Here is a 27,991-nt window from a genome sequence, read left to right as displayed (position 1 = left end):
AGAACATTATCTGAAGCTTAAAGGAAAGTATGAGTTAGTTCCACAACGGGCAGATGATTTAGCAAAGATGTTCTTTGACAAATCATCAAGTTTTCTTGGCATTTTACTCCCTCTATATTCTTATCTTTCGAAAAGGCAGACCAAAGATTATGGACTGAACTAAGATCAGATAAAGTAACCTAAGAATGTGTTTTGAAAAGTTAAGCACCAGACAAAGGCAATGTGTTTACTGCTGTTATCATAATGGGGTTGGTTTTTGAAGGTTTAAAAAAAAAACAAAAAAACAAAAAACCCAACACATCAATTTGGGATTCATGGGTGAAGCTTTAATGAAGGAAGGGGTGGGGTACAGAGGGTAAGAGAGAAAAATGGCTAGGTGAGGCAGGGCAGTGAACCCAGCTAGGAAATACAAACCAGACTTAGGGATCCTTTAGGGCTAGTTACAGAGTTTGGGTTTTACTCTAAGTGCAACAAGAAGCCAATGGAGAATACTAAGGAAGGAAAGAATGTGATCTGTTTGGGGTTCAAATGAGTAAATTACGTAAAACACCTAGAAGGGTAGCTGGCATATAATAGTGACTCAGATTAGTTGCCTTACCTCTTCAAACCTTAACAAGAACCATATAAAAGCTCTTGGGTGGCATCAGAAAGTTACCTGGTCTCAGATCTCCGGAGACAGTGCTATGCAGCTGCTTTCCTGTCCTTTCAGTTCCAGTGGGCCTGTCAAGTCTTGGTCAACTTGTTATTACCCCCTTGCCTGCTTTACTTATCATAACACTTCCACTAGCTGCCTCCTAGAGTAGGTGCTTTGTTAAGTGCTTAGGAAAGAGCCTCCCAGGATTCACAACAGATTAAATAAGTCATGCACCCAAGTTACACAAAGCATGAAGCCGTAAGCACAAGACTTCACAGAAAAAATAATGGAGAGTCAGAGAAAGATACTACTGAAGCCTGAGGCCGAGACCGGGGTTCACAGGGAGGTGCAGTGGACATGGGAGCGTTTGGACAGGGGCTGGAAAGGTGAGAAGGTTTTGGAACCCAAGAGGTGTAGAAAAGAACAATTTCGGGATTCCCTGGCGGTCCAGTGGTTAGGACTTGGCGCTTTCACTGCTGGGGCCTGGGTTCAATCCCTGGTTGGGAAACTAAGATCCTGCAAGCCACACAGCGTGCCCCCCGCCCCCAAAACAAACAAACAAACAAATAAATAAGAGAGAAGAACAATTTCAAGTATGAGTAAAGCCACCGGGACAGGGGCCTGCGCTGAAAAGAGCAAGCAGTTCGATTTGGTTAAAACACAGTAGACAAAGGAAAGTGCTAGGGGATGAGACCAGAAATGCAGGCTGGGGCCAGATGGCAGCGAGTCCTCAAAGCCAGGCGAGGAATTTGGGGCTTTATCCAAAAAGTTAATGAAGGTTTTTGAGGCAGGATATGACGTGATCAGAGCTGTCGTTAGGAAGACCAAGCTAGAAAAGGCTGGGAGGCTAAAACGGAGGCAGGAAAGCATTCTGGAAAGTACTGCAATAGTCTGCCTGAGCAGTAATGAGGGTCTGGGGTCCACTTCATCTCTAATTCTCACGACAACCCTGTCAGATTGTCATCTTAGGCATTAGTTTGAGAGGTTACTTAGGTCCTACGTGTGGAAGAGCTAAGGTTTGAATCTCAAGGCCTTTCCACGTGGAGGTGGAATTATTATTAGACACACAGGAAGTGACGAGCTGCAAGGATAAAAAAGAAGCAAAGGGGACACTGAAATTTCAAGCCTGGGTGACAAAATCTTGTCATTATCAGAAATAAGGACCATGACAAGGTTGATTTTAGGTAGGAAAAGTACTTGCAGGCTGTCCGAAAAATCACGTGTTGGCTTGTCCGTCTGGCCTCTCAGCCTCCTTTTTTTATTCAGCCTTTGGTGCTCAGGCCCGCCCTCCGTGTGTGTTTGCCTCTCCCACTTCTGACGGCCTCATGCCTAGTCCCGTGTGCTTTCACGCTCTCTCCTGCTCAGCCTCTGAACGTGTCACATCGTTCCGTGGTTCCTGGTTCCGTGTGTTCTCGCTCCACAGCGGGTCCTGGGTCCTACGCTGGGCTGTGCTCTAGTTGCTCCGGTCACTGTCATCCTCTCCCCTGTCCCTGTGGCCCTGTGGCCCTTCTCTCTGTGCCCACAAGCAGAGGCCACAGTCCTGGGGCCAAGTTCCCTTCCGCTTGCCCTTGTTCCTTGAGAGTCCAGAGAAAGGAGACAGATAATGCAAAGATGTGATGGCAAGGTCATGACACTTCACAAATGACTCACCCCTGTGCTCTTTTAATCACAGAGTGAAATCTTCATAATAGAAGGTCTGCGTGTTGACACATATTTACTGTGTCATCCTATGAAACCTCAATTGTTGGATGGGAATGTGGCACTCCACGGAGGATGTGGATACAGTAGGGTGACAGGGTGACCCATGAAGACCTAGGTCTGTGCAAAGGGGTGGAGGGTGGGCCGTGAACTAGCCATGGTTGATATGAAACATGGTTGGATGGAAAAGGTCAACTACAAGTCAAAGCCCCCAAGAACGGTGGGTAAGAAGTACTTCCCGAAAAAGAGAAAATGGAAATCACCCAATCATCAATTCTGACCAAGAATGAAATGTCACCACAAATGAGAACCAAGAAGACGGTTAAGACTTGCCAGGAGCAGATTATGTAATGACCACAGCTAATCTAAATGTAAAAGAAAGACAGCGCATATTTATGTTCTTGTTCAGTTAATGCTCACTAACATTTGGGCTTTGTCTGTTTTGGTAGGTCATGTACAACTGTTCCTGTTCTATTTATGAAGTGTTCCTGTGGTGTTGCATATTTTTTCCTTGTTCCTGACAATGATTACTTCCACATGTAAATAAATTCAATGTCTGTCCCGTTACTTAAGTGGTGCCAGGCCCCTGTATATTCTCCGGGGATCTAAGGTGCTCTTCACCCTTAAATCATATTTCAGACCCTAAATGAACAGTGAGACTTGCAGCTTGAATCTAAACAACTGAAAATGTAAAATATAATTATCAGCTCTCTTTTTAAAAGCCTCAATAAATGAAATTTAAGAACACTCAAACCCACTGAATTAATAATTACACAACAATCAGAATTTTACACAGAAAGTTGTGTCTAAAAATGATCTCTGCAGACTTACTTGTAGTAATGAAAACTTGAAACAGAAGTAGAATGACTAAATTACAACTAAATAAGAGAATGTACATAAGCATTAAAAATCATATTAAAAAATACTAATGACAAGAAAATGTTCACATTATGATGTTAATTGATAACTGTAGTATAAAAATTTTTGATTCCAATTTATTATTATGTTCACATGCATATATCACAGACTAAAAACACCAAAACATACAGTGTTATAAACCATGTGGTGGGTCTGGAGGTGCCTTGTACCTTTCATTATCATTGTACCTTTTTTTGCATTTTCCAGAGTGTCTAACATGAGCATAGTTGCTTTTATAGTCAGGAAAAATTATTTCAAGCTTCAAAAATATTCTTAATATGAAATATGTTATAGAATATTATTATTACACCTCATTCTCTAAAGAGAAAAAATTACTAGTAAGAAGATGGCCAGGCATTCAAGTTAAAACTTGGAAATAGGGAATTCCCTGGTGGTCCTGTGGTTCGGATTCTGGGCTTTCACTGCTGGGGGCCTGGGTTCGATCTCCGGTCAGAGAACTAAGATCTTGCAAGCCATGCAGCACATTAAAAAAACAAACAAAAAAAACAAAACCGAAACAAAACAAAAAAACCCCTGGAAATAGGTTATCAGAGGAGAAAAAAGTCACAGTAAAATATAGTAAGTCCCCTACATACAAACCTTCAAATTACGAACTTTCAACAATGCAAACATGTGTTCCATCAACATCAGGTGTGACTGAAATTGCAGCTTGCCCTCCCGTCTCCCATTGCTGAGGATCCTTCAGCTCTACCATCTCCCACCTCCTCTCCCTCCTCCAGTCAGTAACTCTTCTTGCCTGTTCACTTGATGCCAGCCCCTGTATGCCAGCTGTTGTATTTGTACTACTGTACTTTTCAAGGTACTGTACTGAAGATTTAAAATGTTTTATTTTATTTTTTTTTGTTTTTTATGTATTATTTGTGCGAAAAGTACTATAAACCTATTACAGTACAATACTATATAGCCGATTGTGTTAGTTGGGTACCTAGGCTAATTCTGGTGGACTTATGAACAAATTGGACTTGCAAATGCGCTCTCGGAAGGGAACTCGCTCATATGTAGGGGACTTACTGTAAAATAATAACAATTAAGAGATCTGCCACTTCCAGTAATGGTGAACTAGGTTATACAAACCAATCTTCTCACTGAGGACAACTAGAAAATTTGGACAAAATAAAAACAACATTGTGAGAAGGTATTAGCTAGCAAGGCAGTCAGGAATTATGGGGCCAAGATCCAGGAGAAGGCAGAAATACCGCTGAGGGCAATTGCTGATTCCAGAAAAGACGATGAGAGCTAAAAGCTTGAGAGCACCTTGACAGCCTTGCTGAGCCAGAGTTAAGAGCGGGAGTACAGGGCGTGCTGGGTGGCGATGGAGGGTAGAAATCCCCAGGGCTTTGCCATAAGACCCTGAAGGGGCTTCACTATTGGATTAAGGTGAACCAGCAAAGACAAGTCTTTAGAGTGACAGGGCCCAGCTTTGCATCATCTGAATCCTGCAACTGAACTGAGGGAATTGCCAGTTGTTAGGCCCCTGTAAGAAGCTATCAAAATCCTTAGTGGAGAAAAGATACCATCCCACGCTTCAAATTATTTCTTCAGTTTTTCAAATACAATGTCCAGAATACAAGAAACAGGAGAAGACAGGATGCTAAAAACAAGGACCAGCAGAAACAACAGACAACAGAAATAGACCACGGGCGCTGCTCTAGATACTGAAGCTAATGGGCTCCCCTTTAAAGTGACCACACTTGCAACATTCAAAGAGATTCTTAAAAAATGAGAATTTTGCCAGGGAACTTAAATCACAAAAAAAAGGGATATGAGAGATTTTTTAAAGAATAGAATATACAGTAGCCAAATCAAGAACTTAGTGGATGGGTTTAACCCATTAAGACAGAGTTATAAGAAAACTAACGAGTTGGATAAGACAGAAGAAAATATTCAGACAGCTGGCTTTAATAAAAACAAAAGCAGTCAGAAGACAATGGAGGTACATCTCCAAAATGCTAGGGAGGAAAGGACCACCTACAAGTTTACAAGAAAAAAAACAAAAACAAAACCAATCCTTCAAGGATGAAAATGAAACAAAGATACTTTCAGAAAAAAACAAGGGAATTGGTCACCAGCAGCTGACCAGTAAAGAAAGCATTAAAGGGTGTTCTTTGGACAAAAGGAAAATGATACCAGATGGAAGGCTGAAGATGGACAAAGAAGTTAAGAACAACAAAAATGATAATTAATTGTGAATATTGATAACAAATAATAACAACAATAATGATTTGAACACAAAATACAAATAGAATATAAATACACAATAATGGCATATAGCTCAAGAGAGGATAATTGGAACTGAACTGATTGTAGGTCCTTGCATTGTACAGGAAGAGAAAGTACCACTTAATATGAGATTTTTAAAAGTCAACAATATATGTTGTAATCTCTAGGGTAACCTTTTAGAGAAGTCACAGTTGGGTGGCAGATACACCAAGTGTTTGCTCAGTGATAACTGAGGTGTTTATATCTTACGTACTTTCTGTATGTGTGAAATATTCACAGTAAAATGGCTAAAAATTTAAAAATGAATATAAATTATAATCTAATATAATCTTTTCAGACAGCTGGCTAATTTTTATACTCCGATATTTGGAAATATTTTCTAAAAACTATTAATGGCAGATGTGCCTTTCACTTGGGTACAATTTCAATGGGCAAATCAAAATGAAATTAAGCTTGGACTTTTCAATTAAAATTTATTTAAATCAAATTTTAGAATTCTGATCCAAATGTGTTTATTTATTCAAATAAGCCCCTGTCTACATGGTCCTGGTTCTGATATTAAAATAAATTTCCAACACTTGCTATTTCATTTCAAACAATTGTGGTAAATATATTCTGGGGAAAATTAGATTTACCATAAAATCCTACCTGCTAAGGGTAAGCTGTGACAAAGTGAGAGAGTGGCATGGACATATATACACTACCAAACGTAAAACAGATAGCTAGTGGGAAGCAACCGCATAGCACAGGGAGATCAGCTCGGTGCTTTGTCTCCACCTAGAGGGGTGGGATAGGGAGGGTGAGAGGGAGGGAGATGCAAGAGGGAAGAGATATGGGAACATATGTATATGTGTAACTGATTCACTTTGTTATAAAGCAGAAACTGACACACCACTGTAAAGCAATTATACTCCAATAAAGATGTTAAAAAAAAAATCCTACCTGCCTAAGAAATTGACTAAATTAGTTCATCTACTATGTGCCTGACACTCTGCTTAAAACTGGATTATACAAAGATGAATAAGGCATGGTCCCTGCCCTCAAGGATTAGCAGTCCAGGGGGTAAACAAACATCAGCAACCAAGTAAAATGTAGAATAAACGTTACAACATTCATTAATTCGTCCACTGAATTGTTCAAAAATTATCTATTAGGCAACAAATATATGCCAGGCACTATGCTAACACCAATATACGTTATTCCTCCCCCCCACAAGGTAGTCTATTGTCTAATGGGGAAGACAGTCAAATTAGCTGTTCCATTTAGATGAAAAGGAATTCTGCTATACTAGTGGCTGGGGAGAAGGGGGTGGCAGTTGAAAGCCTCCACAGGAAGAGGACTTTCTTAACACCAGAAAGTAAGAGACTTTTGGAAATCCTGAGAGACAAAGATTACAGCACAAATAATTTCAGGGAATCAGACTAAGTGACTAAGAATTAACTATTAAGAGAAAGTTCAAGGAAACAAAAATATAAGAATGAGCTACCCTTGACAGTCCTTTGACTTGGATTATAATTACAGCCACTGTTTCCAATAATAGAAGCTATAAATCCTCTTAAGTTATACAGTGTGCAGGAGAAAGTTTAAGCAGTAAAATGAAGTTGTATCCTTCCTTAGAGCCCCATTTCAGTAGGCAGATTTTTTAAATGTATTATAAAGATTCCCCCCCCGCCCTGCCAAATTCAATGAGGTCCTTCTGATTCACCTTGCAGGCCACAGTGCCATCCTTTTGGCATGTCTTCCTCATGGGTGATAGATTAAATCAAGAAACCACCACCACTACACATTGTCTTTTTTTTTTTTTTTTAAATAGTAATCTTTTATTTATTTATTTATTTTTATATTTATTTTTGGCTGTGTTGGGTCTTCGTTTCTGTGCGAGGGCTTCCTCTAGTTGCGGCAAGCGGGGGCCACTCTTCATCGCGGTGTGGGGGCCTCTTCACTATCGCGGCCTCTCTTGTTGCGGAGCACAGGCTCCAGACGCGCAGGCTCAGTAGTTGTGGCTCACAGGCCCAGCTGCTCCGCGGCATGTGGGATCTTCCCAGACCAGGGCTCGAACCCGTGTCCTCTGCATTAGCAGGCAGATTCTCAACCACTGCACCGCCAGGGAAGCCCCCACATTCTGTCTTATATTACTGAAGCCGTTTTGCCTGCCCTATGTGGTGTGATTATTGTTACGCCACTCTACAGATGAGGACTCTCAGACTTTGGGGAAACCTGCACAAGGTCATGACATTTTCAGGTGACGCTCAATCATGGGTCCTTTGATTACAAATGCCACACATGCTCTTTCCAGTAACCCAGGTTACGCCCAAAAAGCCACCACACCCAGTTCACAAGCCCTGGCGACTCTGCTCACCAGTCCCCTGGCAGCAGGCTCAGAATTCTTTTCAAGGGAGTGTTCCAGACAGCCACTCTCAAGGCGACAGGAAGCGGCAAGCAGAGTGAAACTGACTTGCGACCCCAGCAGAAGCAGCCTCAATTGCCCTGAATGGACTTGGTCAGGTTCTGGTGTTCACTCTCGGGCTGAGACACCACTATATGTATTCTCTCAGAATGATGAGAAAGATGTCTGGTCAGTGAACAGAAGTCAAAGGATGGTCCTCTAGCAGAGGCCAGAAAGAAGGCTGTTCAAAGAGCCACTAGGAGACAGGGGGCGGTGGGGTGTGGACAGGGAGAACAACTGTGTTCCCTTTTATGCCCTAAAGAACATTCTGGATCTCTGAATATAAAGAGACAGGCCTAGCCCAGAGCCTAATTTAGAATGGGCTATGGGGACCTAAACTCTGTACATAAGAAAGGATCAAGCACTAGAGGGTTAGAAGGCCAGCATCCAAAAAAGAGGAGAAAATATAAACTGCAAAATGGCTAAATTAATTTTTTAGTGCAACAATCATGGTGCTCTTTGTGTTCTGATATGCTCTATTCATTAGCTCTATTAGTCCCTATTTGTAACCATCCTATTCCAACAACTTGGATAATCATTAAAAATATGCTTTGGAAGACTGTTTAAAACATTCCCTGTTTAGCTTCAATACATACAAGAATACTTTATTCCTACAGCTGTTCACCAAAGACAAAATTGAAACTCATAAAAACAGAATGTCTTTACTAATGAAAGTGAAGAGGCAGTAACAGACTTAACCATTAGAATATAAATTTTGCATTCTATTCAGGAACAGTGTTGCTATATTGTACTTTAGAGTTACAATTTTTCTTACGAAATAGCAATACATTCAATACACCCCAAAACAACAACTTTTGAAATTAAGACAAAAAACATACACTTTAAGTTTGCACACATGGCTTGCAGTTTAGAATAAAAAGGAGCTAAAGTATAACTTGATACCTAAGTTTTAAAAAAATCTTGTCAAAGTAAAATAAAATGCAATGATATAATTAATCTAAGTACTCTTAGACGAATGTTTTGTAATCATAATGCTGAATTGTTAATGATTTCTCCTTTCCACACATGAAGTGTATGCCATAAATATTCATTACTATGAATCTAGGTAATGGAACATTCTTGAAGGTGACATTAATGTCTGATATTGTTACTTTTACCGAAAGAAAACAGTATTAGATTACTTCAAAAGTAAACAGCCTCTGAAGATCATTGTTCTTAAGCTATTCTCAAAGTAAACTAATGAAAAGATTATCTAGTAAATTATTAACTGCCGCTAATGTAAATACAAAAATATCTTTAAGATTCTACTCTTGTTTGCATACTTTCTTTAGAACAAATATTAAGATTACCTGAGAGGGACTTCCCTGATGGCACAGTGGTGAAGAATCTGCCTGCCAATGCAGGGGACACGGGTTTGAGCCCTGGTCTGGGAAGATCCCACATGCTGTGGAGCAACTAAGCCCGTGCGCCACAACTACTGAGCCTGTGCTCTAGAGCCTGCGAGCTGCAACTACTGAGCCTGTGTGCTACAACTGCTGAAGCCCACACACCTAGAGCCCATGCCCCGCAACAAGAGAAGCCACCGCAATGAGAAGCCTGCGCACCGCAATGAAGAGTAGCCCCCACTCGCCGCAACTAGAGAAAGCCCACATGCAACAATGAAGACCCAACGCAGCCAAAAGTAAATAAATAAATATCAAAAAAAAAAAAAAAAAGATTATCTGAGAAACTTTCATTCAGTTTCTAAACAGCTGGTAGGGAGAAAAAAACTAGGCAAAGAAATATTCTCAGGTAAATAATGAAAGAATCAAAGAAAGCACCTTTTGAAATTTTACTAACTTAATTTTTAAAACATTTTCACAAAAGCTCTCTGGTGTTTCTGTTATTAATTTAAAGTTTGTTCCTCAAGACAAGGATGTTCACTCTTGCCACTTTTATCCAACATAGTTTTGTAAGTCCTAGCTACGGCAATCAGAGAAGAAAAAGAAATAAAGGGATTCCAAGTTGGAAAAGAAGAAGTTAAACTGTCACTGTTGGCAGATGACATAATACTGTACATAGAAAACCCTAAAGATGCTACCAGAAAACTACTAGCACTCATCAATGAATTTGGTAAAGTTGCAGGTTACAAAATTAATACACAGAAATCTGTTGCATTTCTACACACTAACAATGAAAGATCATACAGAGAAATTCAAGAAACAATCCCATTTACCATTGCATCAAAAAGAAAATACCTAGGAATAAACCTACCTAAGAAGACAAAAGACCTGTACTCTGAAAACTATAAGATGCTGATGAAAGAAACTGAAGACGACACAATCAGATGGGAAGATATACCATGTTCCTGAACTGGAAGAATCTATATTGTCAAAATGACTATACTACCCAAGGCAATCTACAGATCTGTAGATTCAATGCAATCCCTATCAAATTACCAATGGCATTTTTCATAGAACTAGAATAAAAAAATCTTAAAATTTGTATGGAGACACAAAAGACCCCAAATAGCCAAAGTAATCTAGAGAAAGAAAAATGGAGCTGGAGGAATCAGGCTGCCTGACTTCAGACTATACTACAAAGCTATAGTCATCAAAACAGTATGGTACTGGCACAAAAACAGAACTAGATCAATGGAACAGGATAGAAAGCCCAGATATAAACACACACCTACGGTCAATTAATCTACAACAAAGGAGGCAAGACTGTACAATGGGGTAAAGACAGTCTCTTCAATAAATGGTCCTGGGAAAACTGGACAACTACATGTAAAAAAATAAAATTAGAACATTCTTTAACACCATACACAAAAATAAGCTCAAACTGTATTAAAGACCTAAATGTGAGACCGGACACTATAAAATTCTTAGAGGAAAATATAGGCAGAACACTCTCTGACAAAAATCACAGCAATTATCTTTTTCAATCTGTCTCCCAGAGTAATGGAAATAAAAACAAACAAATGGGACCTAATTAAACTCAAAAGCTTTTGCACAGCAAAGGAAACCATAAACAAAACAAAAAGACAACCCTCAGATTGAGAGAAAATATTTGCAAATGATGTGACCAACAAGAGATTAGTCTCCAAAATGTACAAACAGCTCATGTGGCTTAATATCATCAAAACAAACAACCCAATCAAAACACGGGCAGAAGACCTAAATAGACATTTCTCCAAAGAAGACATACAGATGGCCAAGAGGCACATGAAAAGATGTTCAACATCACTAATTATTAGAGAAATGCAAATCAAAACTACAAGATATCACCTCAGACCAGTCAAAATGGTTATCATCAAAATATCCATAAACAGGGACTTCCCTGGTGGCACAGTGGTTAAGAATCCACCTGCCAATGCAGGTGACATGGGTTCAATCCCTGGGCCGGTAAGATCCCACATGCCGCGGAGCAACTAAGCCTGTGCACCACAACTACTGAGCCCATGAGCTACAATTACTGAGCCTGCATGCCACAACTACTGAAGCCTGTGCGCCTAGAGCCCGTGCTCCGCAACAAGAGAAGCCACCACGATGAGAAGCCCGTGCACCACAAGGAAGAGTAGCCCCTGCTTGCAGCAACTAGAAAAAGCCCGTACGCAGCAACAAAGACCCAAAGCAGCCAAAAATAAATAAATAAATAAATAAATAAATAAATAAATAAATAAATAAATAAAATGTAAAATTAAAAAAATCCATAAACAATAAATGCTGGAGAGGGTGTGGAGAGAAGGCACCGCTCCTACCTCTCTTGCACTGTTGGTGGGAATGTAAATTGGTGCAGCCACTATGGAGAACAGTATGGAGGTTCCTTAAAAACTAAAAACAGAGCTACCATATGATCCTGCAAGCCCACTCCTGGGCATATATCCGGATAAAAACATGGTCCAAAAGGATACATGCACCCCAATGTTCACTGCAGCACTGTTTACAATAGCCAAGACATGGAAGCAACCTAAATGTCCATCAACAGAGAAATGGATAAAGAAGATGTGGTACATATATACAATGGAATGTTACTCAGCCATTAAAAAGAATGAAGTAATGCCATTTGCAGCATCATTCATGAACCTAGAGATTGTCATACTGAGTGAAGTAAGTCAGACAGAGAAAGAGAAGTACATCACTTATATGTGGAACGTAAAACGAAATGATACAAATGAACTTATTTACAAAACAGAAACAGACTCACAGACTTAGAGAATGAACTTATGGTTACCAGGGGGGAAGGGTGAGGGGAAGGGATAGTTAGGGAGTTTGGGATTTACATGCACACACTGCTATATTTAAAATGGATAACCAACAAGGACCTACTATATAGCACAGGGAACTCTGCTCAGTATTATATGTAACAACCTAAATGGGAAAAGAACTTGAAAAAGAATAGATACATGTATATGTATAACTGAATCACACTGCTGTACACCTGAGACTATCACAACATTGTTAATCAACCATACTCCAATGTAAAATAAAAAAAATTTTTTTAAATTAAGTTCGTTCCTTGTAACTGTACTTTGACTCTTATCACCAAGCCTTCAGTTACTTGTTTTGTTCAATACCTTTTGAAGGAATAAAAATAGTCAACGTTTTAACTACATAGGCAAGATTCTAGGAAAAGGAAATTAGCATCCGAAATGTATGAGTCCACAAACCATTGCTACCAAAAGTGTGGTAGACCTGCAGCTTCAGCATCAACCCCAGTGTGTTACTAATGCAGACCCACAAGACCAACTCCAGACCTAATGAATCAGAAGTAAATGTCAGCAAGACTGACAACTGACCTCTCAGCAGCAAAGCAGAAGTCAAGAGACTTGGAAGGAGCTTTAATGTGTTGAGACAATAACTCTCAACCAAGGACTGAAATATCTTTCAAAAACTCGAGCCAAATAAAGATATTTTCAAAGAACAACTGTCAGAGTTTGCCACCAACAGAGTTCACTAAAGGAAAATTTTTAATATGTACATCAGACAGAAGGATAGTGATCCTAGACAGCAGGTCTGAGATGCAAAAGAAAATGATGGATCACGTACTTTCCACATTTGGGGTATTAAAATATCCATTTTAAAAATAAAAATTAGAGTGACGGCAAAAAAAGAGAAGATGATGGACAGAGGTGTAAATATGTGGGTAACTCTAAGCAAACATTGATTGTATAGATCAGTGTCTTGGGGGAGTTTAAAAAAAAAAGACACTAACATACAAGAAATGACCAGAGTTAAAGAACTTCTTCAAAAGAAAGGCAAAGATATTATTAAGTCTAGACTCTGATAAGTACATATGTTAAAATTTCTTGAGTGAATCACTAAAATAATAGAAATAAAAAATAGCAGATAGGCAAAAAAATGGATAAGAGAAAATTCAGGTAATATGAAAGATGGCAACAACAGACAGAAAAACAGAAACAAGGAGTAATATAAGTCCTAATATATTAACCACTATTAACGTAAATGGGCTAATTTCTCCAGTTAAAGACAAAGATTGCCAGGCTCCCCAACAAGGCCACTCATCCCCAAACTCTCTCACATGCCTTACATTCTCCTTCACAGCACTTATCACAATTATGTTCCAATATTTATTTGTGTGATTACTAATTAATATATATTAATTACTGGTAATTTCTTCTTACTAGACCATAGATTCCATGTTGGCAAGGATTGAGTCTATTTTGAATCACCATTGCATTGCCAGCACCTCACAGTTCCTAACACACAGGAAGTTCTCAAATCTGTTAAAAGAGGAGGAAAGAAGGGAGGAGGGAAGAAAGAAACTGGATACACATCGCCATTCTTTCTAGGCATAAATTTTCTACAATGATTTTCCTTTGAGACGGGAAGTCCTTATCCATAAGCACAGTTATAGTTTTCTGATCCATAAGCTAGCTGCATTTGATTTCTTACATAGATGACTATGTGTTTTCATACTGAAAATGTTATCCATGTACCCTCATTTTATCTTTAAAATAATTTTTAACAATCAATTAAAAACTCCATTAAGCAGCACACCTTGGGAGAAATGCATTTGTGTTTGAATACTACTTAGTTTTATCCATAGTTGCAACAATTTTATGACTTGCTTAAATTGTTTTGTGATACTTTTTAATAATTATTTGCAATTGTTTATTGTTAGAATTATTAACTCCAATTTAGAGAGGAAAACTGAAGTACTGAGAACCAACAAGTACTGTTTTGTAGACTGGAATTCAAGCCTCCTATGATTAGTACTGGGTGCCCACTGGGCAACAGGATCTCAGCAATAAGGCTGCCGTTAGGTGTCATGTCAGATTAGTAGATGCCCCTGGAATCCCTGGAATCCGTTCTTCCCTTCTTTCACTGTAATAGGCTTATCTGGATATATCAATGCCCAGCTAAAGATAATATCTCCTAGCTTCCCTTGCAGCTAGGTCGTATGTCTTGTTTCTGGCTACCGGGATATGAGTGACAGCAGTGCGTACAATTTCCACTTCACATCCTTAAAAAAATGAAGCTGTTTGTCCTCCAGGTGCCTTTTCTCCTTTCTAGCAGGCCAGAACACAAACGTGGTGCTGATGAGATGTCTCCAACCCCGCAGACAAGGATAAAGGAAGCAGCCCCCTAGACCCAGAGGAGTCAGCACATTTAGGATGGCACAACTGCCCCACCAGCCTGGGTCGTCTCTGGATGGCCTCACGGAACAAAGCTTGCCAATCCTCCCTGTTAACGCAAGCGAGAAATAAACTGCATTTCTGCACCTCTGTTCACAACACTTTATCTATACCATAGCAAATACAGAGGTTAAATATTAACACAAAAGAGAAAAGACCAGATCATCAGAGAATCCAATGCCACCTTAAAAGGGGGGCAAGGGGGACACTCATGCTAGATCAAAATTGAGACGACAGAAAGTACTATCCAAGAGGCAAACCCCTCTTTCACAGCCGGAAGAAGACACACTGTCGCGGCCTGGAGACTTGCTCCTTTCAGTCCTGAATGCCATCTCTTTTGTGAAGCTGGCCTCACCAGGCTGTCTTTAAGAAAAGCTATTAAGTACTCAAATCACTGACAATCATAATTTAGTGTCCTCTGCAGGAAAAGAATACATAGGCCTAAGGACAGGAGTATTCATTTCCATGAGGATTATATTTCCCCATCAAATATTAATAAATTGGCATTCTGGCTTTATGTGTCAGTCTACTATAAGTTTAGTCAGTGTGAATCAGCCATTCAACTTTAGGGCATTGACAAGATCCAACCTCTGGTCCAACAAGGTTGAGGAAAGGCCAAACTCTGATGTGTCCCATCTGGCCTTACCCAGGTGACCCCCTAAGTGATTCTTTTCCTCCAACCAATAACACCTCCACTTCGGCAGCCCCAAGCCCTCTACTGTTAGTCAACAAAGATGTCAGCAGCTACTCGTACCAAGCGTTATTGCTTCACCATCTCTCACCATGGAACCAACTAGCTGTGTAATTTTAGCAGCTCAAAGGTTAATACAAACACTCAAGCTTATTTTTAATAATAATTTGAAATTATATTTCCTCGAGCAATTTTTGGCCCCTACGTTATGTCCCTGAGAAATAATTTTCCCTTGGAAGCTGCAGCTGCAAAGAGGCAACTCTAAACCTTTAAAAGTTTGTTAGAACTGGGAATTCCCTAGTGGTCCAACGGTTAGGACTCTGCACTTCCACTGCGGGGGGCACAGGTTCAAATCCCTGGTGGTGGGGGGCGGTGGGCGGGGGGGAGCTTGTTAGGACCAAATGAAGAAGTGTGATCTTTGCTTAATTTTTATTTTGCTTCAAGTAAAAAACCAGTTTATAGCTGTTTAAGAACTCTCATCAAGGCTCCAGAAGCTCTATTAAAAGAGCCAAGGGAGCCGGGAGGAAGTGGAGAAAGCAGTGATTTATGCTCCTAGGGCTCACCCATTATTTCCATTAGCATCCCTTTATGAACAACAATATATCTGCCACAAAGGGGGTACAGTGGGAAGGGAAAAATGAGACCTCTTCCTTCATGACAAAGATTCAACGTAAGTTGACAAAACAAATAGATCACACATTTAGTTAATATACACATCACGGTGCAAAACTCATGTTAACCACTTTAACACCTGATGCTTTGTTAGTTCGTTAGACGTATCTAAAGTGGGACCCAGAGAGATTGATATTAATAAACACTATGATGGCAATCTTTATTTCTTGGTCTTTAAAATGTTCTGATGAGGGAATTCCCTGGCAGTCCAGTGGTTAGGACTCGGCACTCTCACTGCCGAGGGCCTGGGGTCGATCTCTGGTCGAGTAACTAAGATCTCCCAAGCCGCGTGGCATGGTCAAAAAAAAAAAAAGTCGATGGTTCTGATGAACATCTGATAACATGAGATAAAAGTTAAAAAAGGTATTAAATACCACTGAAATCTTCACCAGACAATATTTCATAGAACTTCCCTTGATCCTTTACATTTGGGGGTAGGGAGGCCTATACTTTTAAAAAGGGGCTCATTAGACATCTCTCAAAAATCCAGTATCCCTCTCTGTCCAAATCTGTTCGATTCCTGAATTCAGACGTAGAAAATGTGGATGGCAATGGTATCACTGACTAACTGATCAAAGTTCCCATCCATATTATTTGCATCATTAGCAAATGAGAGACCTGTGCTGGGAAGAACTGACATTGCTACATCTCCTATCTGGAAGGCTGTACCACACCCTGCCTGGCTTCCCAGCCATCTATAAAAGAGCCTGTCCTTTCAATCTTCCTTAAAAATTGCTTTCACCCTATCACACCTGTTCATAATTCTTCAGTGCCTCCCCACTGCCTACAGAATAAAATCCATACTCTTTAGCTTATGATTTCAGTCTTTTACAATCTAATATAGTAGGGAAAACATTAGGTAATCAGGATTACACAAATATTATGAATTAGGCCCTATTTTGCCCTGGACTTACAGACCAAGTTAAAGAATCTGACAGCTGGAAAGAAACTATTAATCTTAAAGGAGCATATCACCACCCATCGTGCCTGACCCCAGGGCTGCTTTGAGGTCTAAATAAGAAATGTGAAGTCCACTGAAAACTATCAATCACTCTACAAGTGCAAGGTGTCGGTTTTACTATCCAGTATTACTATACAGACAAAAATCAATAGTTGTTGCACCAGGACTGCTAAGGATACAAAAAGAACCCACCAGGCTTGGGTACACAAGCAAGCTGTGACTTTCAAAGTGAACTAGTTGATTATTTGACAGGCCAGGTCATAAAGCCAATGAGAACAGCCAATGAGACCAGCCAATGAGACCTTGAGCTCTTTCATCCTTTATAATCTGATATATGGCCAACTCCCCTATGAATAATGCCTGGCACAAAGAAGCATTCAGTATGTATTTGCTGAATAACTAACCTCCTAAAACACACCTGGATTATAATAAAAAGGATGATATGCACAAAGGGTCCTATCCCAGGTGTCAATGACAGATTCTTCCAACTACCAGAACCACTTTTAAAAACACAATAAGAAAATTACCTGATAAAACGATGAAAAGGAAAATGTATGCTTGGTTGTGTAGGGAGAAACTCAGGTCCTGATGGCAAAACATATTCCATAAGAAATGCCGTCTTTAGCATAAAGAGTATAGCAGGGATTTTTTATTGTATTATTCTCCAAACATTCTTTCCTCCTCCTCCCAGTAACAGTATCTGATGCCTCATCCCTCCACTCTCAAGCTGGTGTTTTAAGTTAACCCTACCTCCGGCTCACATCTCTCCTAGTCAATAAATAGTTTAAGGGAAGCATATCCCAGACCTAAATTCAGTATACTCTAGTCACATAACCCTGGCCTATTTGGCTCAGGGGTGGACAGATAACTTAACGTTTATCAAATCTGAATGAATCTCAGGACCCAGGGCTTAAGTACTGGCTGGCCATTTGTATCCTAAAGGAAGATAACCTGAAAGGGGAAGGGATGGGAGAAAGGGGGAAAGGGGTGTGGTGGAAACCACTGCACTTGTTAATTGTGTAAGCCAATTTAAGTTGACTTGAAACACACAGGTCATGAAATACACACATCTCCCTGATTGTAAGCCAAAATTTTTTTTTAATTTATTCATTTATTTATTGGCTGTGTTTGGTCTTCCTTGCTGCGCGCGGGCTTTCTCTAGTTGCCATGAGCGGGGGCTACTCTTCATTGTGGTGCGTGGGCTTCTCATTGCAGTGACTTCTCTTGTTGCAGAGCACGGGCTCTAGGCATGCAGGCTTCAGTAGTTGTGGCACGTGGGCTCAGTAGTTGTGGCGCACGGGCTTAGTTGCTCCGCGCATGTGGGATCTTCCCGGACCAGGGCTTGAATCCGTGTCCCCTGCATTGGCAGGCGGGTTCTTAACTACTGCACCACCAGGGAAGCCCAAGCCAACATTTTTTTAGGAGTAAGATAACAAGCTCATATTTGTGTTTGAGAAAAATACCTCTGGAAACTGCATTTGTAATGGACTGAAAAAAAATGGATTATTGATGGCAAGGCTAGAAGCAGGGAGACCAGTTATGATTCTATTATAATAGCCAAGTGAGTGCTAATGAGAGCCTAAACGAGGGAAACGGTAGCAAGAATAAGAACAGGACAGAATAAGGTAATCAGGAGGTTGAGCAAAAATCAATAGGACATGGAGATGGAATAAAGGATGAGATTCAGATGGCAAGGGAAACAGAGGCAGCTAAACTGGGAAATCTAGATAGAGGGTGAAAGAGATGTGATGTTCTAAGGACAATGGTGTTCCAAGGACAAAGGACCACCCTGCCTGAAAAAGTTTCAGCGTTACACCCCCTACCGGACTCTTAATCTCCCTCGCCACCATGTTGCGATGGTTACGAAATTCCTGAGCCCACCTGGGCAACGGGACCTGTCCCAAATAAGGAAAGGTATATGCCCTGTCCCACTCCCACCCTACAGAAGGAAGGTATATGTGCCTTGACCAATAAGTAAACAAAATTTTCACCTCGGACCATTCCTTTGCTTTCTGGCTATAAAAACTGATCAACAGCACATGTTCGGGCTTGACTCTCCCAGACTACTAGGAAGTCGGCCCGCTCTTCCGGCAGCGACCCTTCCCTCTAATAAATTCTATCTTCTTTACATTCTGCCTTGTGTCTGGAAATTCTTTTCCAACCCGCGTTTGGACCACGACAAGAGAGACTCGAGTATGTGCAAATTTGGGGAGAAAGTTAATGGATTCAGGCTTCGAATATTAAGTTTTGTTGAAGAGAGAGAGGAAACTCCAGAAGCCTGCATAGCAATCATTCTGCTTTAAGTATTTGTTTCATATCATGATCCCTCTGGAAACCAGGACAAGTCAGTCCTCATTCTCTGTGAAGATGGACAAGCATCTTACTTGTCTTTCTAAAAACATTTGTAGCTATTAAAGGTTATGTGATAAATCAACTTTTTTTTAGGTTTAATGATTAAACTGCCTTTTAAAATAAACACAAACCTCTACTTCACATCGTAACACAAAACTTAGAGATAGACCACAGATATAAATATAAAAGCTAAAGCCAGTAAGGCTTCTGAAGAAAATATAAGAATATCTTTACAACTTCAGGGTAGGCAAAGATTCTTAGAACACAGAAAGTACTGACCATAAAAGAAAAAAATGACAAGTTGAACTTAACAAATTAAAAACTCCAGTTCATCAAAATATACCATTAAGAAAATGAGTGGGCAAGCCACACACTGAGAGAAAATATTCACAAGGTATATGTTTAACAAAGGACTGGTATCCAAAATATAGAGTTCTTACAAATCAGTAGGAAAAAAAAAAAGACAAAACCCAATAAAAAAAATGGGCAATCAATAGCACTTCACAAAGGAAGATATATAATTAGTCAAGAAGCAAAGATTAACTGTTCCACCTCATTAGTCATGAGGGAAACTCAAACTAAAGCCACCAGGAGCTACCACTACACGCCCACTGAACTTCATACACTGATGGCTGGAGTGTAAAATGGCAACTTGGAAAACCCCTTGGCAGTTTCTTACAAAGTTAAAACACACAATGACCAGGAATTCCACTGCTAGGTATTTATTCAAGAGAAATAAAAACAGATGTCCACAAAGTCTTTTTTGCAAGAATGTTCAGAGCAGATTTATCCATAATAGCCCCAAAATGGAAATAACCCAAACATCCATCATCTGGCAAATGAATAAACAGACTGTGGTATATTCATACAACAAAATAATACTCAGCAATAAAAAGGTACAATCTGTTGATACACTCCAAAACCACGAATGAATCTAAAAGATATTATGCTTAGTTAAAGAAACCCAATACAAAAGAATACATACAGTATAATTCCATTTATATGAATAGGCAAAACTCACCTATGGGGTCGGGGTGCCAGTGGAGGGGTATACTGGAAGAGGCACAAGGGAACTTTCTGGGGTTTTGGAAATGTTCTCTAAGGGTGTGGGTTACAAAAGTGCATGCATTGGTCATGTCAATGAACTGTACACCTAATATCTGTGATTTTCACCATATGTAAATTATGCCTCAATTTAAAGGAAAAATTAAAACAAAGCAAAACAAACAGATCTCTAATACAAATACCTGAAATCAATATGCTTTTTTTTTTTTCCTGGACTGAAGGAAACCTTTATAATTCCAAGGCAAAAACAAAACACACACTCAACTTTTAAAAGGTTAAACTGTGGAAACAGCACAGACCAAAACATCACTCAAACCACAAGCCAATCTTAAGTAAATCACCTAAGCTCTCTTAGCCTCAGTTTTCATCTATGAAACGGGAATAAAAAAATCTACCTCACCAAGACATAAAAATTAAGCTTATGCAAAGCACTGCAGAGAGGGGACTTCCTGGCAGTCCAATGGTTAAGACTCCGTCTGCACTTCCACTGCACGGGGCGTGGGTTTGATCCCTGGTCGGGGAACCAAGATCCCACATGCGGCGCCACGCGGCCAAAAATTTTTAAAAGTGTTTAAAAATAAAATTTAAAAAAAAAGCATTGTAGGGCTTCCCTGGTGGCGCAGTGGTTGAGAATCTGCCTGCCAATGCAGGGGACACGGGTTCGAGCCCTGGTCTGGGAAGATCCCACATGCCGCGGAGCAACTGGGCCCGTGTGCCACAATTACTGAGCCTGCGCGTCTGGAGCCTGTGCTCCACAACAAGAGAGGCCGCGACAGTGAGAGGTGAAGAGTGGCCCCCGCTTGCCACAACTGGAGAAAGCCCTCGCACAGAAACAAAGACCCAACACAGCCATAAATAAATAAATAAATTAAAAAAAAAAAAGCATTGTAGAGAAAAATGTTGCCTGCTATTCCAGTTCTACAAGGATCAAGCCATTAGCCACTGCAGTCACCCACTGACTGTGGGCCTGAGGGGAATTCAGGATGCAGACAAACAGGAAGCAGTCTGTGCTTTGGAAGCCGGCCCCAAGATAGTGAAGATACATATCTAAGGAAAAATTTCAATGACCCCAGATTCTTGTATCTTCCCATACATAGAAAAGCACTAAAATCATCAACCTGAGATGCCTGTTCTTTGTGATTAAAAGTCACCTTTTGATTTCGACTACAGGTTTTTTCACAGCAAAAAATTCATATATCCTGGCTCCTCCCTTACCTCTTCAGAACAGTTTCTCAGAGCTGAGAGGCTGTCTTCTGGGTTATCTTACACTGTAAGACACTGAATAAACTCAACTCACAGCTCTTACGTTGTTCGTTTTGGTTTTTTTCAAGTCAAGATATCTAGGGAATTCCCTGGCGGTCCAGTGGTTAGGACTCTGCGCTTTCACTGCGGGTGCAGGTTTGACCCCTGGCCGGGGAATTAAGATCCCACAAGCCGTGGGATGCGGCAAAAAAAAAAAGTATAGTCCCTGGAACACAGGACCTTAGTAAATGGTCATGTAGGAAACAATTAGAAAATGCGTAAAAACAGATCCACTTTACTTATCCTTTCTAGTGGACTCTTTTTTGAATATCTATCTATACTCCTACCCTTTTTTTTTTTTTCCTGAAAACTCTCCCCCTTTCTGATAAGTAACCCCATCCCATCCAGATGGCTGGTGGGGTGAGGGGGTAAGGTAAGGAGGAAGAGATGCCTTTGGCTCCTTCATCTTAAAAACGTTCATGTTAATCAATGTATTGGATAACCAAATTATATTTAAAGGTATGAGGGAAACTCACTAGTTTTTTTTCAAAAGTTTAAATTGTTTTGTGAAATGCAACAGACTTATAAAGATGACCAGCAGCAGGTTTCTCATATATTAGGTTTACCTAAAGTGGCATTCTTATTCACGTTTGCTGGAAAGCTTTCTAATTATCTTTCAAAAAGCCATATATTTCCAAATGCTAAAACATGCATACCAATAACTACTTTCCCCAAAGAGCATGCCCAAGCCATAGACAGAGCATGTGAGTACTACTCTCCTTTTATCACACCAATACTGTTTAGTTGGATTACAGCCAACAGCAGGGCTCAAAGTAGATTTATCTTTCCTGTAGATCATGTAGTCCATTTGCCTAATGCAGTGCCCTAGATTTTACAAATTACATTCACTGATGTACTTGCAAGTCTGAAGATTTAAACATTTTCAAGGAGGACACAAGACATGTGTATAAAATTGTCTGTCTTGATCATCAATAAAAGCACTATTTCGAGGCCACCCACTATCCTTCCGCTGTAATTTTAAATTTCTGTAAAGATTTCTTTGCTTTTGGCAAAATCAGGGTTGAGCCAATACGCAGATGTTCTATCTGCATTCACACCGCACAGTAAGAACCCACACATACCAAAGATCTGTTTGAAAGCTTTCAAGGCCAAATATTTCTGTTGTGTGGCCTGTGATAGGCACAGACTAAAGGAAACTTGAAACTATAAATAGCACAGAGAACACCATGTGGGACGGGGGGATGTTTTGCTTAAAATGACACAACAAACGAGTTCACAATTCGACATAATGTCCATATATATCAAAAAACTGAATTATGAACCGACCAAAAAACTATGATGACTAAGAAGAAAAGAATTTATTCCCACCAAAAAGTTCTATATGCCATCTTACTACCACTTTTAAGGTGTTTCCTCATGATGCAGAGATATTCACTGCAAAAAGGCTCGGGTCTAACTCTCCATCATATTGTGACCAAAACTGAAATGAAGTGGAATCCGACTCAGTGTAAGTGCAGTCTTCTGGGGGCCAACAACCAACCTGGAGCTGGCACAGGGCAAGACTCCATCAGGTTTCCTCCCTGCCCCTGATAATCACTGCTCCCCATACAAATAAGATCTTAAAAGCTCCAACCTAAAGACAAACCAGATTTGCCTCCTCCGGTGTCGGCTAAGAAGGTACAGGGATCATCTGTAAAGGGGCAGGAAATCAAGTGGGTGGAAAATGGCTGCCCCGGGCAGACTGAAACGCAATAAATCACAAGCAAGTCCCTTCCTAGAGTAAGGGCTTTACAACAAACGTGTGGGTCAAGAGTCCCCAGCCATTTCCACTCGGGATGTGAAGGTGCGCAGGAGACTGGACAGCAAACCCGAGGCCAGATGCGGGCAGGGAGAATAGGCACGCGGGCCCGCAACCCGGGCCGACAACTGGGGGTAGCACGAGGTGCCCGGTCACCGCCTCGACGTTTGTCGGGCCCCGTCGAAATACAAAGCCCAGCGGGTGCTTCTAAGAAGAAAGGAAAGGAAAGCACGTGCTCCGCAGACCGGATCGGAGTTCTCTGACCACCGAGTGCACTTTCACCGGAAACCGCGGAGCTCCCCGCGGCCGAGCCGGCTCCCAGCTGAGGGCTTTCCGGCGCCCCCTGCCTTCCCGCACCCCCGAAACGCCCCGAACTCCCGGCCCTGATTGCACCTCTCACCACAGTTTTGCTGAGCCCGGGGCATCGCTGACCCGCTCGCCCGGAGAATTAAGTTTCTAATAATATAACTTTAGGCGGATTAGCGCTGGCATCACCTAACCCCGAAGCCGCACCAGGAACCAACCAGAAGGCGTGAAAAGCGAGGCGGGGGCCCGGGCCGGGGTCCCGGCGAGGTGCGGGGCGCCCGCCCTCCTCCCTGGCAGGTGCGCCCCGGGGCTCGCCAAGGCCCGCCGCGCTCACCAGGTACCAGACGCCGAGCAGGATGGTGCCGGTGCGGACATGGCAGCACAGGCAGCAGCTGTTGGAGTAGAACCGCGTCCAGGGGGCCACCATCTTCATCGCTCGGACCGCCGGCGCAGTGGCGCGAGCGCGCGCCCAACTTTGCAGGAGCTTCGGCCGCGTTGGTCCGGGCCCGCCGCGCGGCTACTGCCGGCTCCTCGGCCACTCCCGCTCGCGCTCCCAACCCCGCTCGCCGCCCGCGGGCCCTTGCTCCGCGCCTCCCCCGAGAGCTCGGAGCGGCTGCTTCGGCCGGACCCCGCGCTCGGAAGGCTGCGGGAGAAGGAGGAGGAGCAGGAGAGGGCGGAGCGGCTCGCGGACCACGTGACGGGCGCCCGGGCCCCGTGATGTCACTGCAGGCTCCGGCCAGCTGCTGGCGCCGCCGGCTCATTGTAAATAGATAAATCATCTTGCACTCTCGGTCGATCCCGGAGTCGGCCCCCAGTGGAGTTCCTCTTTCATTTGGTCATTTGTGTAACTCTGTCATGGATTCGAGATTCTTTTACAGTCTAGTTGGTTGTGGGGTTTTTTTTCTCCTTCCACTTGTATCTTGCAGATAATCTGTAGGTGCCATCACTGTTATCTTGTAGACTGGATGGAGGGGGGAAAACGGTAGGGGTGATTCCAGTCAACTGCAGTGCTTTGAAACTCCGCTGACGCTGCCAAGAGCAATTTGTCTCTGCTTCCCAGCTCAATTACTGTGGTAGTAATCTTTTCCCAGAAAATAGGTTGCGTGTCAAGGACATCCTTGCTGTGCTTCAAGTAGCATTTTTAATCATAACTGCAGCTCTAAACAATCATCAAGCCAATTACTGCCACACGGTCTCTGTGTAAGTGAATAAAGTAAGGAGTCCCAGGAAAAAGAGAACCAGGCGTGGCTTTCTTGACATAAGAGAAGCCATTTTTGGCCTAAGACATTTTGTGATCTAAGACTGACCACAGTGCTTGTCCTTGAACAGGCCTCAGCAATAATGATCTTAAGGGAACACAAGAACAAACTGTTATCAGGCAAGAGAAGTAACAATAGCAAAGATAAATCAATTGTAGGACTTCCCTGGTGGCGCAGTGGTTAAGAATCTGCCTGCCAATGCAGGGGACACGGGTTTGGGAAGATCCCACACGCCACGGAGCAACTAAGCCCGTGCGCCACAACTACTGAGCCTGCGCTCTAGAGCCCGTGAGCCACAACTACTGAACCCACGTGCCGCAACTACTGAAGCCCACCCGCCTAGAGCCAGTGCTCCACAAGAGAAGCCACCACAATGAGAAGCCTGCACACCGCAACGAAGACTAGCCCCCGCTCGCGGCAACTAGAGAAAGCCTGCGCGCAGCAACAAAGACCCAACACAGCCAAAAATAAATAAATAAACAAATAAATAAATAATAAAAATAAATTTCTAAAAAAAAGAAGATAAATTAGTTGTAAAGACTCCCAGTTCTGTTTCAATGATAAAGATTAACCTGAAGCACTTTCTTAAGCTGTTTCGAAGAATTTAAAACCCCCCTCGAGCACTCAACCACCCTCTACGGGATGATGATGTCGACCTTTTCTGACCCTCAGGACTTCAATCAACTAAAGCTTGGACTCTGTGACCGCCAAGCCACTTCATGACTATGCATGTACCCTTAGCTTAAAATTTCCCCAATTTTGCTATTGGGGAGACACTGCTTTGGGGAAGATTCCCCAGTGCTCTCCTTACTTGCTGCAAGTAATAAATCCTTCCTTTTCCTGATCTTTGTTTTGGTTGTGTCTTTTGGCTCCACACCCACCAAGAGGCGAACCCAGTTTTTTGGGTAACATCTGCAAGACCCAACACAGAGTGTTAAGAGATACTGAGAGATAGGACTCCAGTTTGGGGTTATTTCCTCCCATTTAGTGTTTGGTCTGGAAGAGCCCTTGTCCTAGGTTAGTCTCTAGTAATCACTGTGTAAGCCAAGCATCTCAGTTAAGCACTCAAGATTTTTTTTTAAATAAATTATTTTATTATTTTATTTATTTATTTATTTGGGCTGCCTTGGGTCTTTGTTGCTGTGCGCGGGCTTTTCTCTGGTTGCGGCAAGCGGGGGCTACTCTTTGTTGCAGTGTGAGGGCTTCTCATTGTGGTGGCTTCTCTTGTTGCAGAGCACGGGCTCTAGGCGCGCGGGCTTCAGTAGTTGTGGCACGTGGGCTCAGCAGTTTTGTCTCGTGGACTCTAGAGCACAGGCTCAGTAGTTGCGGCGCACAGGCTTAGTTGCTCAGCGGCATGTGGGATCTTCCCAGACCAGGGCTCGAACCTGTGTCCCCTGAATTGGCAGGCAGATTCTCAACCACTGCTCCACCCGTAAGCTCTCTGAAATACAAGATTCCCTTGAATCAATGAGTCATTTGCCTAAAGAATCTGCAATTCCGGTGGGGAAGGCGAAGTGGGAGGTAACTATGGGAACTTGCTGGGAGTTGGAACTTGGAATGTAGTACTCCCCATCCTGATTCTCTATTTCCATTCCTTCTCAAGCACTAATGCTTGTCTTAGAGCTGGTTCGAAGTGGCTATGAGCATGATTAAATATTATACGGAAGATCCCAAACAGAAAATTATCTCTAATGTGGAAGAAAACAGAACGTTTTAGTGAGAAGACAAAACAAAACAAAAAAACCCCTGAGATTTCCTTGTTTGGTATTTCTGATTAACTCCCACAATGATGTTGTTACTGGACTGAATTTTGGGTCAGCTTACCTGCTGCACAGCAAAGCCAATGTACCGACACTGGATGGTAGTGAAGGAAAGTACAGCATTTATTGCAGGCACCAAGCAAAGAGTATAGGCAGCTCATGTTCAAAAGTCTCAAACTCCCCAATGGCTTTCAGGGAAGGGTTATTAAAGGCAACATTTGGGATGAGGGGTGGAGGGAGCATGACCTTCTTCTGATTGGTTGGCGGTGAGGTAAGAGGGTGATGTTTCAGGAAAATTAATCATCTGGGGTCTACTTAATCACCATCCTCCACCTGGGGTGGGGAGGTGTGTCTTAGTTTCTGCATAACAACTCAAAGATAAGTGTCAGATTGTTATGGATATCCCTTGAGGGGGAACTGGGATTCTGTTTTATCACTGAACTATTGTTACTTTTCTTGCTGAACTACTTTTCCCTTGTTTCTGCATTCCCTCCCTTCCCTAATTGGTAAGTGCTTGTGCCTGCTCTTTGGAACTCAGGGAAGGCCTAGGAGACTAAAACCTTTTTCTACAAACAAGAAACGGGGGACACGGAGGGGTTTTTGTACACGGGAGGGCCTCACAGGGTCCTACTCACTTTCGGTGTTCATTATTATTTCTGATTAAGGGCCCATGCCTGACATCTCTGGGGATGACTCTGGGATCCCTTGAGATCCATGTTTAAGCTACACAATAAGAATGTTACAGCTTTACAGGCTTGTAAAGCTAACCAGTCTTGCACTTAAGCAGCCTTATCTCACATTCCTCTTCCTTCCTATATAACCTGTCTTTAAGAAATTTAGATCCAACCAGTTTTTCTCTTGCTCCAAATCTGAAATGAAACTTTGACAATTACTCTTTAATAATCTTAACTTGAGGGCTTCTCAGATCTCTTCTTTTCTAGGACAAATTGTATTTCAATCCATCTGTTAGAGATCCAAATTACCCAATGTTACTTTTTTTTTTTTTAATTTTTATTTATTTTATTTTTGGCTGCGTTGGGTCTTCGTTGCTGTGCGCGGGCTTTCCTCTGGTTGCGGCGAGCGGGGGCTACTCTTCGTTGTGGTGCGTGGGCTTCTCATGCGGTGGCTTCTCTTATGCAGAGCACGGGCTCTAGGCGCGCGGGCTTCAGTAGTTGTGGCACACAGGCTCAGTAGTTGTGGCTCGCGAGCTCTAGAGCGCAGGCTCAGTAGCTGTGGCACACGGGCTTCGTTGCTCCGCGGCATGTGGGATCTTCCCGGCCCAGGTCTCGAACCCGTGTCCCCTGCCTTGGCAGGCGGATTCTTAAC

At 42.0% G+C, this 27,991-nt stretch overlaps 1 protein-coding gene and 1 long non-coding RNA gene across 3 annotated transcripts in view; one reads left to right on the top strand and one right to left on the bottom strand.

Annotated features, from left to right (window-relative positions):
- Positions 1 to 24,312, bottom strand: part of LAPTM4B (lysosomal protein transmembrane 4 beta) — a 67,480-nt gene extending 43,168 nt beyond the window's left edge. The window contains exon 1 of one of the 2 annotated variants that reach the window (XM_082432788.1): positions 23,981 to 24,312. In XM_082432788.1, the coding sequence (XP_082288914.1) occupies positions 23,981 to 24,079 (99 nt within the window). In that variant the 5' untranslated portion in view covers positions 24,080 to 24,312. The remainder of the gene's footprint in view (positions 1 to 23,980) is intronic. The other variant, XM_082432787.1, reaches the window with a different exon arrangement.
- Positions 1 to 27,991, top strand: part of LOC309646452 — a 333,740-nt gene that overhangs the window by 107,186 nt on the left and 198,563 nt on the right. The window lies entirely within an intron of this gene.

The sequence above is a fragment of the Balaenoptera physalus genome, assembly GCF_965194825.1.
Source record: "Balaenoptera physalus genome assembly, chromosome: 17".
Classification (NCBI taxonomy): Eukaryota; Metazoa; Chordata; class Mammalia; order Artiodactyla; family Balaenopteridae; genus Balaenoptera; species Balaenoptera physalus.
The sequence above is the reverse complement of the archived record's forward strand: the minus strand, read 5'-3'. Positions and strand labels throughout refer to the sequence as shown.